Source organism: Pseudomyrmex gracilis, unplaced genomic scaffold, assembly GCF_002006095.1.
Source record: "Pseudomyrmex gracilis isolate BER0280 unplaced genomic scaffold, ASM200609v1 scaffold_180, whole genome shotgun sequence".
Taxonomy (NCBI): domain Eukaryota; kingdom Metazoa; phylum Arthropoda; class Insecta; order Hymenoptera; family Formicidae; genus Pseudomyrmex; species Pseudomyrmex gracilis.
Window position 1 is genome coordinate 140454 of NW_018020764.1, and position 16002 is coordinate 156455.

General features: G+C 43.1%; 1 protein-coding gene across 1 annotated transcript in view; it reads left to right on the top strand.

Moving 5' to 3' along the window:
- Window positions 1-15941, top strand: part of LOC109857989 (probable GPI-anchored adhesin-like protein PGA55) — a 29610-nt gene extending 13669 nt beyond the window's left edge. Inside the window, exons 6-13 of the mRNA XM_020434821.1 lie at window positions 9792-10117; window positions 11683-12037; window positions 12131-12462; window positions 12568-12934; window positions 13019-13283; window positions 13391-13576; window positions 13666-13803; window positions 13917-15941. Coding sequence (XP_020290410.1) covers window positions 9792-10117; window positions 11683-12037; window positions 12131-12462; window positions 12568-12934; window positions 13019-13283; window positions 13391-13576; window positions 13666-13803; window positions 13917-14141 — 2194 coding nt within the window. The 3' untranslated portion in view covers window positions 14142-15941. The remainder of the gene's footprint in view (window positions 1-9791; window positions 10118-11682; window positions 12038-12130; window positions 12463-12567; window positions 12935-13018; window positions 13284-13390; window positions 13577-13665; window positions 13804-13916) is intronic.
- Window positions 15942-16002: the final 61 nt, after the last annotated feature.

The window sequence follows — 16002 nt, forward strand, 5'->3', positions numbered from 1 at the left end:
AAAAAAAAAAAAAAAAAAAAAGCAACTCGTATCGTTTCTACAGCTCCACGCTATTTTCACGTTTCGATAGAATGACCGATCGTGTATCCGATTGCACTTGTAATGTAGCACACAGCCACTCTAGAACGACACAGATGCACGCAGTCTCATGCATTCGTCTATTCCTATGTCATGCCATCGTAATAAAACTTCTTGCGCGCCGCTTCAGCGAGATATATGGAGCGTAGCAATGAGAAATTTAATTGAGGGATTAACTTTGCTTCAGCAGAAAATTTGTAAAACAAAAATGATGAAAAAACGGATCAGAAGATAAGTGAGTCGAAAGAATTTGATCTTGTGCGAGGTTTTAATGCCCTCGAGGATTTAATGACAAAAAAATTATCCTCACTTATCGATTATGTCACTACGTTTACCGTGACTTCGTTGCACACCAACGAAATTACCGCCGCCGGAAGTAGTAGTTTGTTCTGTGGGAGTCACGAAAAATAACCGATGAGTTCACGCCGTCTTTTAGCTTCGACCGTTTCTCTCTTTCTTTCTTCGTTCGTTTTACCATAAATGCATCGAATAAAGTGCGGGCGTTTCACGCTACGATTGTGTTCCCGGATGAAGCGTTTGCACAGAGGCAGACTCCGATCGCGACGAAGCTTTCGACATCGCCGAATAATCGTCGAAGCTCATTGTGAGTCAACGACGTCGGAATGTTTTTCGTCGTCGCGTCGACGCTTTGCGCATTCGTTTCGCCTTCATTTTTATTCATGCGCGACGTCGGACGGTTGTGTGTATGCGAACGAATAAAATTGAGGCGCGCCCGTCATGGAAATCTCTTTTTTCCTCCATTTTTCCGCGTGGTGTTTTTTTTCTTTCGTAATTAAAATCGCGGAAAATTAAATTCCGCCGGTTTCTGCGCGGAGGAGAGCAACCTTGACACGATTCGCAAATGCAGTCTTATAGAACCGGAAAAACGAGATGCTCTCTTTCTCTCTCTCTCTCTCTCTTTCTCTCCTTTTCGCGTATACTTGAATACACGCGGCGCGCAATCAACGCGATAACTTTCGTTTAAAATACAGAAGTTGAAGTGACTCTTTATTGCCTCGTTAGTACGCCAGCCCACGCTCGGTTTAGTAAACTATGGGTCTCGTTAAAAAAAAAAAAAAACTTCTCTCTCCGATTGTCCCCGAGTCGAATTATAAGAAAATCTTAACATGCATAAAAACGCAATGAAATTGATCGCAAAGAGAGTTGTGCAACGCGCGTATACTCTTTTGCGATCGCAGAGGCGTAATGACAGTTTGCGCTAATGGTCGCGTATTTATGGAAATTGTCTCTTTAATTAAGGCCACATAGATTGATGACGCGCAGTTAAAGCGAGCGATGCGATCTCGCACAACGAAACGACGCGACGTCAAATTTTGAACCCTAACAACTTCTCTCGGGTGTGGCGCGAAGTTTCTAAAAGCTATCGCGCTCTTCGTTTACGGACTTCGATCGAGGTCTTTCCTTTCTTTGCCACCTGGTATGCAACCTTCCGTCGCGCGACGCGACGCGACGCACACGTGCCACCTTTTACGTGCATCTCTTGCACTTCCTCCGGTGACAATGTCATCGGGAAATTTTTTCTACTAGCCGTCAGGCGCGTTTGTCACTTCGAACACGATGAAGAAAAAAAATACTCTGTTTTAAATATCGCACTTGTGATATATCCGCAGGAATATCCGGGAAAATGATCGCATCGACCGGAAAAACATTTGCATAACCGCGCTTTTTTTTTTTTTTTTTTGCGATCGCGCGCTATGATATCTTGTTCTGCTTGGGATGCGGTGCTACGCTGACGACATTGTAATGTCGTAATTACAAGTCACGTCACACGCGTTCAACGAATGAATCATTGATGCCCTTCAACATTTCCGCGAGGAGCGGAGCACTTGATTCTTCCTTGAACCTCGCGGGATGAATGTGATAATTTACACGCGGGCGAAAATTATCGGGTTGTTATAGAAAAAAAAAAAAAAAAAACAATAAAAAAGAACAGAAAACACAGAGAAGACGAGAGAGCAAGCACGCGAAGGGAGGCGCCTCTCTCTTGATTTAGCTGACACAATTTTTCTCAGACTATCGTCGGGACTGTCCCTTCCCGCACGCTCTTCTTCTCTGCGTTTCTCTTTTGGCTTGTCGCACGAGGAGGGGCGACAGTGAGAGTATAGTTCAAATGTCACTCTGGTTTATTTTCGTTTATATATAGACGCGGGAGAGAGTTTACCCGGTGTCACTTACCTCCGAATGCTTGCGGTGAGGTTCGTCCGATGATTTTTAGAAAACGAGAGGAAATATCTCGCGCGCCCAAGGAATTTGCGAAACGGAAACTTTGCCGCATAGCGCAAAATATAATTGAACAGAAACGCTACTTTTGCGGTCGACGCGCAGTCGAAACGATGAAATCGCACACCTATACGAGCAATTGTCGAGTCTAAAAAGATTTAATTTTTTATAAATTTCTTTTTTTTATATTTTGCGCTGTAGTCGTAGCATTTTCTTCGTTGGATATGAACGTAAATCGGAAAAACGGATCTAATCTACCGGTCTGCTCGAACTGTCTAGTCGCAACAGTGACTCGCTATTTTAGGCCGGTCCCTCTCACGATTTACCGTTCATTTCGTAATTTAATATGCCACGCGAGCTTTCAACCGCGACGTCGAATTTTTACTTTAATTTAGCTAATTTTAATTCTTTTATTTTTTTCCAAAACTTTTTTTTACGGAATTGTAATCACGATTTTGTGATTACCTCGAATAATATTTTGATTTTGATTTTGATTTTTTTTTTTCATTTTCCACGAAACAAAGCTCAGTTTGTTCGAAAATGCTTTTGAGTGTGAAAACTCTCGTGTCGATGCACTTGTCTCGGAAACGAAACGAGACGAGAAGAACAACATACGGTATTTTGCATTCGGGTCATGCGCGACGAGAGAGAGAGATTTCTAGAGAGATTTACGTCGTTCACAATGCTTTCGATTACATCGAAGTGATGTAAAAGTCGTTGGTTAATTAGCCCGTTTCGTCGACGTTCGTTGTGTGAGCGAGCGAACACACGAAGCGCACCATATTGCATTTGAATTCGCAGCTATACGCATTCCCTCTGCATTCCCAGACGGCAGCTCTTGTTTCACGCTATTCATGCATTCAACCAGACTTTATTTGTGTCTCTTATACGTATTTTTCCACGCGGACTTTTGCTCAGTCACGCGTATACCACAAATATAATCGTCGATCAACGGTACGTAAATTATTACATTGATCGACGTTTGCTAAGTGCGACGTATATTTATTTAATAAACAGTAACGTTGAGAAAGGCCGTTAGATGCAGATTCAGTTGTTGCTGTGTTGGTTTGTATAGTTTATTGTAAGTTAGAAATACGAAAACAGCAGACGTTTCGACCGTGGATTTCGGTCTTTTTCAATACAAATTAAATAAGGGCTGGAAACAAATATCTGTGATTGTATAAACCGCAAGTTTGATGGAAATATTATTGAAAAATTACACGTGACTTACTATGAGAAAATATGTTGCAGTTTTATGGTCAATGTGGATGTGTCGTGAAATTTTTATCAATTTCACACTCTTACACAATTACAGATATTTGTTTCCTACCCTTATTTAATTTGTATTGAAAAAAACCGAACTCCACCGTCGAAACGTTTACTGTTTTTGTATTTCTAACTCACAATAAACCACAAACACACCAACAACTATGTCTGCTCCTAACGGCCTTTCTCAACATTACTGTTTATTGAAATTTTGGAGCCATCTCTCACATCTTATTTATTTAATATCACATTTGTATTTTAATTTATATGAAAATTGATTGACGTGACAATGACTCCATGGATTTAAAGGCGCGAATAAAAATCTGATCGGGGTTGTAAATATTATTTATACTTACGAAATCACGAGGATTTTTGTTCCCGTCGATACGCCAGTTCGTTTGCGATCTTCGTGATCGAAGATCATTCGGGCGAGCGTCGTGACAGAAAAGAAGGAACCACATATATAGGAGTGTACACAAGGATCGAGGAACTCTCGTTCGATAGCGCGTAATCTCTCTCGCAGGCGGTCCCGCATTTCGGGTTGATGCTCCGAAGTCTCATAAATCTTTCGGCGAGAGTAAGAAGAGCGCGATGACGTTCTCCCGCCTCCTCGGCGCTATCCTCGTGATCAAGCGTCGTTTGTTCGTGACAAAAGAATCCGTGAAATTACGGTGGTCCCGCGATTCGACCACCTTCTTCGGGTCGTTAGCGCGAGAGTTGCTGACATTTTGTGTGACGTTCGCTGCAAACGAACCGGCAAGCCCGTTCGTGCGGCGAAGATACCGATTCCTCTCTCTCTCTCTCTCTCTCTCTCTTTCGACGACATCCTGTCGGTTTCAATTACCGAGCTCGTAAATCTAACCGAAAACACCGCACCTCCCGAAATAGAATAATGATACAGGGAAACCCTCGGATTATCCGGCATTACGGAAGACAGGAAGTGATGATCCCACGATTGCGGTTTGTTTGTTCACCATAACACTTCGGGAGGGAGAAAACGGAATTTACCCTCTTGTGTCACGTGTTTTTTCTGTCTCCGTTCGAGTTTACTTACCCCTTTCCCCCGTTATGGGAAGATCGAGGATATATTTTTCGGGAGAAATTTAAGAGCAGTTTTTTTTTTTCACGTCTTGTTATTTTTTTACGCCAAAGATTTAAAAGATTGAACATAAATTTCAGTTTTTTTGTTTTGTTTTCGTTCTTCATATATCAAAGCCGACACGTTGCAATCTAGACGAAGACTTTGTTCGCCTCGAAGTTTAGGACGTGCCGTAAATTTCGATTTTTATTGCTGACTTATAGCTCGCGTGTCGCACGAACGTCTCGTGTGCGTAAAATCTTCGACGTTTCTCTGGAAAATTTCGATTTTAGGGGCAGATAAATTATATCGAATTGCAAAACACAAACCGCGACAGCTTTTTGCATATACGCGCGGATGAACGTGTTACCGGATCGGGTTTCGCGACGAACGTCTCGCGCAACCCCGACGAGAAACTATTACACCGGTCATAAAAGCGCTTACGGATTAACGGTCCGTAAAAGACCACGATGACAGAAACCCAAAGGGGTTATTAGCCCCCAGCCAGAGAGCAACTTGCGCGACGCTTACTCGCTCGTCCGCACGTAAAATTTCAGCTGTTTTCGAACGTTTCCTTTTGAAGACGCAACGTCCGTGTTTGTTAACGAACAGTTTTGCATTGAAAAATTATATTCATTTTTCAATCCTGAATTGCAAATAATTTCGAGATGTTGACGCGCTAATTTTCAAAATATTTTTGATTTTGTTGTACCGGAAAGTTCTTTGTTACATCGAGAGAAAGAGAGAGAGAAAGAAAGATATATCGAGATTCGCGAAAAGATTTCTCGCGAATTACGCGAATAAAGCTGCCTTTGAAACATCTCTTCAGAGTGCGCGCGCGCGTGCCGAGCACGTGCGTATATACCAGTCGACTTCCCGCTCATCATCCCCTTTAAATTCGTGTGCCCTTCCACATTCGTTCACGCGTTAATATCCGCGCAAAGAGAGAGAAACAGGGAGAAAGAGAGAGAGAGAGAGACTGAGAAACAGAAGAAGAGAGCAGCGAGATGACGGGAGAAAGCGGCACCGTGTGCCATCGTGGTTTTTTGAGTGTTCCAAAAATACCCGCAACTCGGGGAAAGATAAAGAGACCGGCTGGAAAGGCGAAGGATTGGGGGGAGCAAAAGAGAGAGAGAGAGAGAGAGAGAGAGAGAGAGAAGGAGAAGCCGGAGGAAGAGAGAAAAGGAGGATGCGTTGAGAGAGAGAGTCGCGGTAAAGAGAGACAAGATTGGGGAATGCCAGTCCTCGGCAACTAGTCATCCTAGAAACGTGCTCGCGAGCGTGTCGCGGCGGCAAAGGGTGCGACGTAAAAATAAAAAAAAAAAAAAAGAAAAGAAAAGAAAAAAGAAAAATTGCAACTTGAGCCGCGCGCAATCTTCGATCGATCGGAAATAGACGGATCGACGGTGTGATCGGCATAGGTGAAACCGCGGTATATCTTTTCCACAAAAGCGACCGACACGAAGCGTGCAACGCGCTCGTGAAAACGTATTGACAAAACTGCTGGGTAATAATCTTAGAAAGAAAATATAAACTTGTTTTAAATTACTCTAATTAAAAAGAATACAGACGTGTATATATACACTTTATAAGATACTAGCTCTCACGCACGAACGCAACACCGTTTGTAATCGCATATTTCAACGATCACGGCTATCGCCGTGTGAGAAATACGCGCGGCGAGTAAGTAATGCGCGTGCAATATCATCCCTTTTGACGGTATTCGCAGATCGTCTTGCGATCGATATATCGGCTCGCGGCGATCCCACGTCGTCGTCGTCGTCGGTGCGATCCGCAAACGTGTGACGCGTTCGCGGCCGAAGGATGCCGCTGAAAATCGAAAGCGGCACGTACACGGTGAATCCGGTAGCGAAAAAGAATGTCTCCAAGTTCCTCCTCTGGAAACATTGGCGGCGAAGGTAGGCAGAGAAACGTGTTTTGCGAAAGGGTTGAAACGCGAAATTGTGTTTTTCTCCCTTCCCCCCTTCGAAGCTTCTTTTCAAGTTGTACGAAATTTTTTCCGAATTTTGATCTGACGTTGATCTTTATGTGCGTTACAGTTTTGTTTTCTCGATGCATGACGTTTTTATTGGAAGATAACACGGTATATATATATATATCACATGTGACATTTATTAATTGATATCCGATGTGTATGGTGTTCTAACGTGTTCATTATCATCAGTACTAAATCAACGCGTGTGTCGTCCTATTAACTTGTTGCGCGTCTCTTTGTCATCCGTCTTGTCTTTCACTCTGAGCGTTTCTCATCGGAAGATGTAAATTTGTTTTCCATCGTGGGGATTCATTAACCGCGGCGCACCGCAACGACGCAGTGTGTGTGTTGTAATTGCTTTGTGTGTGCGGGCGCGATCTGATGGAATTTGCGGACGAGCGAAATTGATGAAATAGAGACGAGAGATCCGTTCGAATATCTGCGAGGTCAGCATCATCTTACATCGGGATTCTCTCTGGAATCGCATAAAATAACACTCTGACATTTTCCAACACCCAGTGTTGTTCGTAAGTACAATGAGCGAGCGTGTCCACGCGTATCACACACAGACTCTACGTATCACCATCACCATCATCATCATCATCATTATCGATTATCGTCATCGGCGATCGTCGAGCATGATTCGTTCACCTTGTGCACACCTTTAGGGTTTGCTTTGGCCGCACGATGCACCTTAACCGTTAACTCTCGCAATTATGTCGATTTCCGCACCGTAAATATTGTACAATACACTCACCACGCCATACGTGCACTCACTTGGCGCGACTCGTTTCTTCAATCTCTTATGAGCGTCGGGTTTTGTGCACACATTACGCGCGCGAATGGAATCCGACGGAATTTTTCCGGCGGAGCGAAACGACGCGTCGTAAAAAAAAAAAAAACGTCGACGAAAATTTATTTATCTCGCTGCCGCATAATTTTCTCTAATGTTATTTCCCGAGAGATTTTTTTTTTGTAAAGCAACAAACTGATGTATGGGAAAGTACTTCGTGCGATAATAACGTACGTATTTTACATGTTTATTATCCGATTGTCAATCGTGTGACTCTAAAATCGGATATGATAATGTACGTGTGTAACAGTTTGAAAACCGAGTCGCTGTACATCTTGTATTTAATGTGCGATCTCATCGAAAGAATTCCCTCCACTTCCGTGTGTGTGTGTGTGTGTGTGCGTGTGTGTGTGTACTTTACAGAACACACTCGTCGTCGCGATTGCATGAACGAGTAAACGTGCGACGTGAGCGTCAATATATCGTACGTTTTTTTTTTTGCAAAAGACGTCGAAAACCACGGGAGTCGCACGAGTTTAGTCGCTGATGTAAGAGCGAATCTGTCTTTTTTTTTTTTTTTTACTGCATGCAGTTTGATCATGACACTTCGTCTGGCGATGCACCCCCGCTTATTGCGCTCACTCGTGTACTGCGTATATACACGGTTTGTTCCTCTTAGCTACACCTTCTCTCGTGTGTTGTTTCTATTCTATTCTTTTTTTTCACTGTAAATACATACGCATTTTGTTTTATTTAAAAATCACAAAGAGAAAAAAGTGTAGCTAAGCGAATGGAGCCTGCAATCGGAATGGACCCTTATGCCCGAATTACGCACGATTAGCGTGTGTGTGTGTGTGATGATTAACACAGGCGTCACCGTGCGTCGACGATTCTGTATATGCGTGTCGAAATAATTTGCACGCATTATCTCGCCAGAGAAAATTGGCGGCAATTATCGGAAGCTGGCACCACTTCGCAAACAAATGAACTTTCTTCCTCGAGAGCGAATAAATTATTTTTCTTTCTCAACCCCGCGCGTGTACGATTGTCAATTATCTTTTTGTTTTGGAAGTTATTACCTTGAGACGTCGTGAAAATAAAAATAAAAATAAAAAAATAAAAATAAAAAAATTATTTACGGAATAAAAGTAACGCGGCGATTTCGTGCATAATGCGACGGCGCGCGAGGAAAATACGGTTTCGTGACTCGCGGCAATAAAAACAGACCGCTGGCTTGTTCATTATTGTCTTGATCATGCAGAGAGAAATACGAAAGTCACGGCGAAATTAATGAGATTTGCTCGCTCGTAACGTATATGATGTTTCCCCTCTGTTAAGTCATGAATCCGGTCGCTTATTGTGCCGCAACTTTCCACTCGGAGTTTTCACCGTGTCGGAGAAGACGTACGTACGTACGTAAAATCGCTCTTACGGCAGTCTTGTGTGCGCGAAGTCGATATCGTTAATTACAAGAGGGGGAACATGTATCGGCAGTTCGTTAACACATCGCCGACGTTCAATGCGCCGTGAAAAGAATTCTCGGGGGAAATCTTCGCGAATGCGAGAGCTCTCGTGACCGAGAGCGACATTGCTGCGTGTTGTGTTGTAAAATCTATTTTTAATGTTCTCGAGATTCCTGCATCATTTGCATTAATTCCGATAAGATTCGGCTGTAACGATGTTAACACGCGCGAAATACATCGGTTCCGTCGAGAAATCGATAATTCACGTGGCAAAGTGGTCCCAGCTTCCTTTCGCAAAACGTTCTCCGAGCTCCGTCGGTTACAAACGAACGAAAGAAACAGCAATCGCGGACGCGTTTATTTATCAGTTACTGAAAACAAAAAGAAGTTGCAACGGTTTATCGCGCTATAATCCGTGCCGCTTTCTCGTGTCGCTTCTCGAGGCTACGCGACATTCGCTCCGTCCGGAAAGTCTCGGGAAGATAACCGTAAGAAAAAAACGTCTCATTATCAATCGAGATCGTTCTTCTCTGAGTTGTTTAATTTTCTCGGGTTTTCCAAATTTTTCCAAGTTGAATAACACACGCGAAGATCAAAATGCGACGATATTAAATGCCTCGATTGACAAATTAAAATCTCATAAAAATTTACTCATTTGTTTTTAATCGACCACAGTTGAAAAACTTCTGATAACTCGGCACTTTTCGAAAAAGGCAACAAAAACAAAATATAAAACTGTCCACGCGTTTAAAATATCGCACGCTAGTGAGAATATACGTACACGTGCGTACGAATGTAACCGTGTACCGAGCTCGAGGATGCGTTGACGCACGCGTGACAGAACAACGGGATGAGAAAGGACCCGGTCTTGTGCAGTGTGCACGAGGACCGCGTGGACGAGGATCGGCGGGCGAGCGGACAGTCCTCGCGCGGGGGTGGCGAGGTGGCGGGTCTGGACGACGTCGACGACTCCTGCGCGGCGACGGTGACGTCGTCGGTACCTGGAGCCGGCGGTATCCGCTCGCACCGACGCGCTAGACCGCTCTCGCTAGCCGTGCAGCCTCTCAACTACCACCGTCTGGACCCGGATCACAAATCAGCCGGCGCGGCGATCGGCGCCAGGTATCATCCCAACATGACTAGCCAGGAGAGCATCGGCAGCTGCAGTCTGGACATCGACCGCTCCGCGTCCGACCGATCAGGTTGGCTATTGAGAGACACACCCGATCGCTAGATAACACGTTAAGAAATTTAACCGATGAACACTCGACAAAATCGTTGTGTTATTTAAACAAAAGAAAACAATTTGTTAACACACACCCTTACATTAGTTTTTTGTTTTTTTATATAATTGTGATATTAACAAATTTCTTAGATTGTGCGTCTAGACTATTGACTTTTGGATACAATATCTAGAAAGATTTCTTCTGATACCTGATTTTGTTACAATGACAGAAAAAACGTTGGCTTTCAGGAATCGTTTTTGCAGAGAATTCCCTGCGAGAACTCGGCCGAAGAAATGATTAGACGCGTCGAGAAGATCCGAACGCATTTCAATTTTTTTCTACGGAACGATTTTCTCGCTCGAGCGAATCATTTCGTAGAAAAACGTTGAAATGCGCTTGAACGAACACGGGATCGTCTTCTAAAAACTGATCCTCTCAGACCCAGTTTCAATTATCATCGAAGATAACTTTTTTAATGAATGAAAAGCCGTACGTACGATACGACACGTCCGCGACAACACAAAATTAGCCAAGCATCGAAACACTTTTTATATGATTGTTTATTTAATTCGTTTCTTATTCGCTTAAAAAGAGTTTTTCGCTGACAAATGATTAGAAATTTCGCAATCGGGAGCGAATCTTTCGTGATTCTTTTTTTTTTTTTTCGGATCTTCGATCGAAATGTATTTTCATGTCGAAATTTCAAGGTTGCCTCGGTTGCCAATTCCTCTTCGCCGTCTAATTCCTTCTCGCAGGTCGCGGACGCTTTTTATCCGCTCGAAAATGCCGATCGAATTTAGACCGTAAGCGAGCGGCACCAAGTGCAACGTTTCTTTTCTTCGCCGTTGCCAAGAAGGCGCGGACGAATCTCTGAAGAGAGTCTCTGAGAGGCGGCTCAGTGTTCCAGAATCCGTCGCTGCGACGAGCGCGACGGATCGTTCCTCATCTCGGATTCCGCGTAGAGAAATCTCATTACTTGCTGCGATCGATCGTGATTCAGAAGTGTGACTAAGCTCGAAAGTTCGTTTGTTTCGACGAACAAGCGAGCTTGGAACCGTTCCATTAATTCTCTCGTAGAAAATAAGGTCGTGTTGAACAACGATGTGAATAAGATTCGTTTAACATGAGCTGGCGTGTGTGAAGTGCGTGGGCGGGAGCGCTTTTCGAAGGTGAATGTCTCGTCAGTCGTATGTACATACACTCGTAGGTTTCAATCGGAACGTACGAAACGTGTGAGTCAGAATCGCGTATAAATCTGCATGCGCGACCAAAACAGTTAGTTGGAGTATTTAGTTGTGTGCAACTGAAATATATATTTCTCTCTCTACAATTTCGCCGTCGTGTTGCAACAGAGCGGCAGTTTCTACTTTTTTTGTTGCTGTTTGAAATAATTCGAACAAAATTCTCACGCGCGCGCGCGCGCGCGACACGATCTTGCGCGTTTTATCGTGACGTAGCGTCTACAATTGTGTGAAATTGGGCTTGACGATTCAGTCCGAGAGATCGTCTACAATCGTCTAAATTGAAATTTCCTCTTTCAGAGAACACCGTGGACTCAATATCCGAAAAGACATTGCACAGTCTGAATCTGTCGTGCAACGGCGAACCGGTGTCGTCACCCGAGAACTTGGCGAACGGCAGCAACGAGACGTTGCAGAAGTCGCACCTCACCCCCGATGAGAAAACGCTGAACGTCAGCAATGCTTATCGCGTCAGTCCGGAGCCAGAACAGCTGACGGCAGCAAAGAAGCCTAGTTATCTGGGATTGGCGTGTAGCATAAGCGGCTACTCGGGCATCACTAGATACGACAGCAAACTGAGGGAAGGATTCCGTTCGAGAGACAGCAGTCCGGGCACGCGTCTGATCACGAGGGACACGAGTCCTGCAGGTTTCCGGTGAGACAATCTTGATGATCTTACTCTTTTTTTTTTTTTTTTTGTTTCGGAAAACGTGCGGTTTTGTTTGCAACAAACTATTCACAATCGCAGATCCAACGAGAATCTCATCGTTCCGACATCTCATCATCCGCCTAAGAGTCAGTCGATATCGCCTCTAGCGATGGACAGGCAGAACGGGTTCACGAACGGCATGAAGGACGAGTGCAAAGTCGAGACGTACGTGGGGAACAGAAGCTCGATTAGCATGTGTCACCAGGGCTATTCGGAAGTTGATAAGGGAGTGCCGTTGCAAACGACGTTTCCCGATCTCAGCCCCATCAGGATAAGCCCTCCTAACAAACTCAGCCCCGGGCTCTCGCCGATAATGTCCTGCGGTCAACAGAACAAGTCATTCGGTTCGAGTTTCTCTTCTCCGAAACAAGGTAAGAAACGTTCCTCTTTTACTGTCAAAAACAAACTTTAATTTTGTTGTTACGTTTAAATCTGTAAATCAAACGTTTCGAAATTTTTGTTTTGCTTCCTTGCAGTTTCAAGTACATCATTTAGTGATAACAGTATTTTGAACGGATCGTCGTCGATGGAGGTGGAAAGTCAGATATTGAACACCTCGTCGAGCAGCGAGAAATCCTTTATTCAGCAACGAGTCGAGCGGCTCTACGGCCCGGGGGCTCTGGCGCAAGGCTTCTTTTTCAAACGCATCACCAAGCTTAGCACTAGTGAGAATAAATCCAGTAAAACTAATGTAATCTCGCAAGACAACGCGAATATCGAAGAGTCGTTGAAAAATCTGCCTGTTCTTCGACATCTGCGCCCGGAATTTCGAGCACAGCTGCCCGTAGTCAGTAGTAGAAAACCCACGGACGGTTCCGAACAAATACTAAAGCCTCTACAAAGGTGAGGCGTCTATTGATTGTTTACGAGTTTGAAGGTTAAAGCTGTTTTTGTTTTGATGACAAGATTTATATTTTGCATTTTCAGGATAATACCGGTGACACAGAAGACTGAGCAAAAGACCCCCGCAACTACGAATTCAAAAAGTAGCGTAACGAGAATAATTCCCATCACCGTAGAAGACGACGTACCAAAGCGCGAGGCTAATAGCAAAAGTATGCCCGATCAGCAGCCAGCTGCGCCGAAAGTGGTGTTACCCGTGCTGGAACCTAGCGCTAGTTCAACAAACATACTGAAACAAGCTCAAGAAGCGGAACAGGTGGAAGAGAAAGACGGCCATTACTTTATGAAGGTGATTGGAGAAAAAATGTTATATATATATATATATATATATATTTGCACACGATGCAGATATGTCTTTGGCGAATAAAAATTTATAGAAATGTGTTTTGTTTTCAGTTGTTGAAACAAGAAACGGACAGACTGCTCTCATTGGCCGCGTCTGCGGAAGCCGAATTAGCCAGCGGCGACACCGTTGCACTGCCAGAAGAAGCGGCTGGTAAATTGAGATCAGCCGCGGGAAAAGCCAGACTGTTAACTTCGCAGAAAATGCAGCAGTTCGAAGGATTGTGTCAGAAGAACATCGTAAGAAATAATCTCTCTACACGTGTTCTACTTGTATTATCAAACCACGAGAGATATTTTTATTACCGGTGTGCTAATCTTTATTCCAGAATCAGGTACCAGGTGAGGAATTTCCGACGACAAATGAGGACCTGGCCGGTTTCTGGGACATGGTGATGCTGCAGGTCGTACAAGTAAACGAACTCTTCGATCAGATAGAAAAGCTGAGAAAGTCTCAATGGCAAGAGGTACGTTCTCTCAAATAATTAACCGACGAATCGGTCTTTATTTCGGATTTTCCGCGTTAATACAAATTTGATTCTTTCGCGATTATATCGTTAACAATTAATGATGCTTGCAGGTCGTGCCGGATAAGAAAGCCGCGTCGACTTCGCAACAGAACGGTAAACGTCGAGTTATATCAGTTCACAAAGCGAAACCGACCACGAACAGTGAGGCGAACAAAAAGGCGCGCGAGGCGAGGGAACAGGCGCGACGACAGATGATTGAGGAGCGGAGACGAGCGATGCGCTCCAATGCGCAGAAGGTCGACAACTCTGTTGAGATCTTCGCTCCCGAGACGTAACAACAACAAACCGTTGCGCGTTGAATGAGCGATACGGTCAATTAGCATCGGAGTTGCTGACAAAAATAAAATATAAAAAAAAAATATATATATATATATATATAGATAAATATATAGGCTCGAAAGATCGAAAACGAGCTGTCGAAGTCGATCATTTTCAATCAAGCTTCAACAAAAATCCGCTTGTTACAACTATTATTCACGATATCTCGTGTCTATACGAATCGTTCGCGACTTATACGCAGCGAAGAACGAGAAAGTATTAAAACAAAGGTATGTGGTATATGTGTGTGTTAAAGTTGCTGAAAAAAATTTAATATTACTACAGATAAAAAACGAAGAAGATATACGAGTTGGCGAGAACGGGCAGTAGTTTACGTTTCGCGGGAGTCTCTCTCATTTTCTTTTTTTGATTTTTTAATCGAGTTTCGTCGAGTGCATGTTATACACTATAAGAATTAACGCAATAATTGCATTACGACGACGTGTCGCTTTTCGTCCGTAAAAGATATTTTGTAAAGAAGTATCGTTAGGGGTACATAAATATTATATATATATATATTATATTATATATATATATATATATCTATTATAGAGCATTTTTTCAAATTGATGAATATTATTAATTTATGCAAGTGATTGCAATCATGCGGGAAAGAATATTATAGGTGACTGCGGAACGTTCTTTCGGGAGCATTTCAATTCTATTGAAAATAGTCGCCGTTTGAAAATGTGTGTCCAGGTTAAGGATAGAAAAGAATATCAACAATATTTAACAACTGTAATATACTTGCGTAATGATTTTGATATATATATACATATATATATATATATGTATGTATATATAGTGATTTTTTTATCGCGCTACTAATGGCATCATTACCGGTAGTTTCGAAGATCATTTGATCATTCTCGCAATTTTCTCGCGATTTTCCTTAACCTAGACAAGTAGTTCGTTATATTTTAGCTTACGTATGTAAATAGAGTTAATGAATTATTCAATATCTCTGCACAAGGCCGAATCTATGCCGAGTGTTTGCCTAATAGCTTTTTTTTATCGGATATGTCGATACAATTTCCCTCCTCGTCGAGAGATACACAGGTGAGAGTAAAAAGATTCCTATTATTCTTATTATTCTTATCGCTACGTCTCTCACACATACATACACACACGCGAACACACACTGCGATGAACATCGTTATTTTATTCGAGTCGTATTTTGTTGTAATTACGCGCAGTTGTTGAACAACAACTGCGCGTAATTACAAACAAGCTTAGCGTGTTTCGCACAAAACGCGAGACGCGCTAAATTTAATTAATTTCGCTCTCTTCGGTACGTTTCTTCGCGCAAAAGATTCGAACAAGCCTCGGAAGTATCCGATGGTTGATATTTTGTGTTTTATTTTTACTCGCAAGAGTGACGATTCGCGTTCTAATCGTCAAATGTTGCGTACAATTCGATATGCTTGTGGGGGAAAAAGAGAGATATATCGAGTGCGGACGCGTAACACACAAGTGCGTTGACACCGCATAATATCTCGATGGTCGCGACGCGTTTACGAATTCGACGTCAAGTTAATTCACACATCCGTCGAAGTTCAACATTCCCGCGATAAGAAATCGTTTCTCGTCACAGCATTGCTAATCTCTTTTTCTTTTTTTTTGTTTTTTTTTTCGCGTAAGTTTACAACTCTAGCGTTACTCTCTTTAGTATCCGATCGATGGTCAGCGGTTCTAACGGCAAGTCATCAACCAAATAACACTCATTACTCTTAAGTACACGATCACACGTATACACATTATTGTTAATTATATGTATAATCGTGATTTTTCTCATTACTCACGCCCGTTACGTTCTTT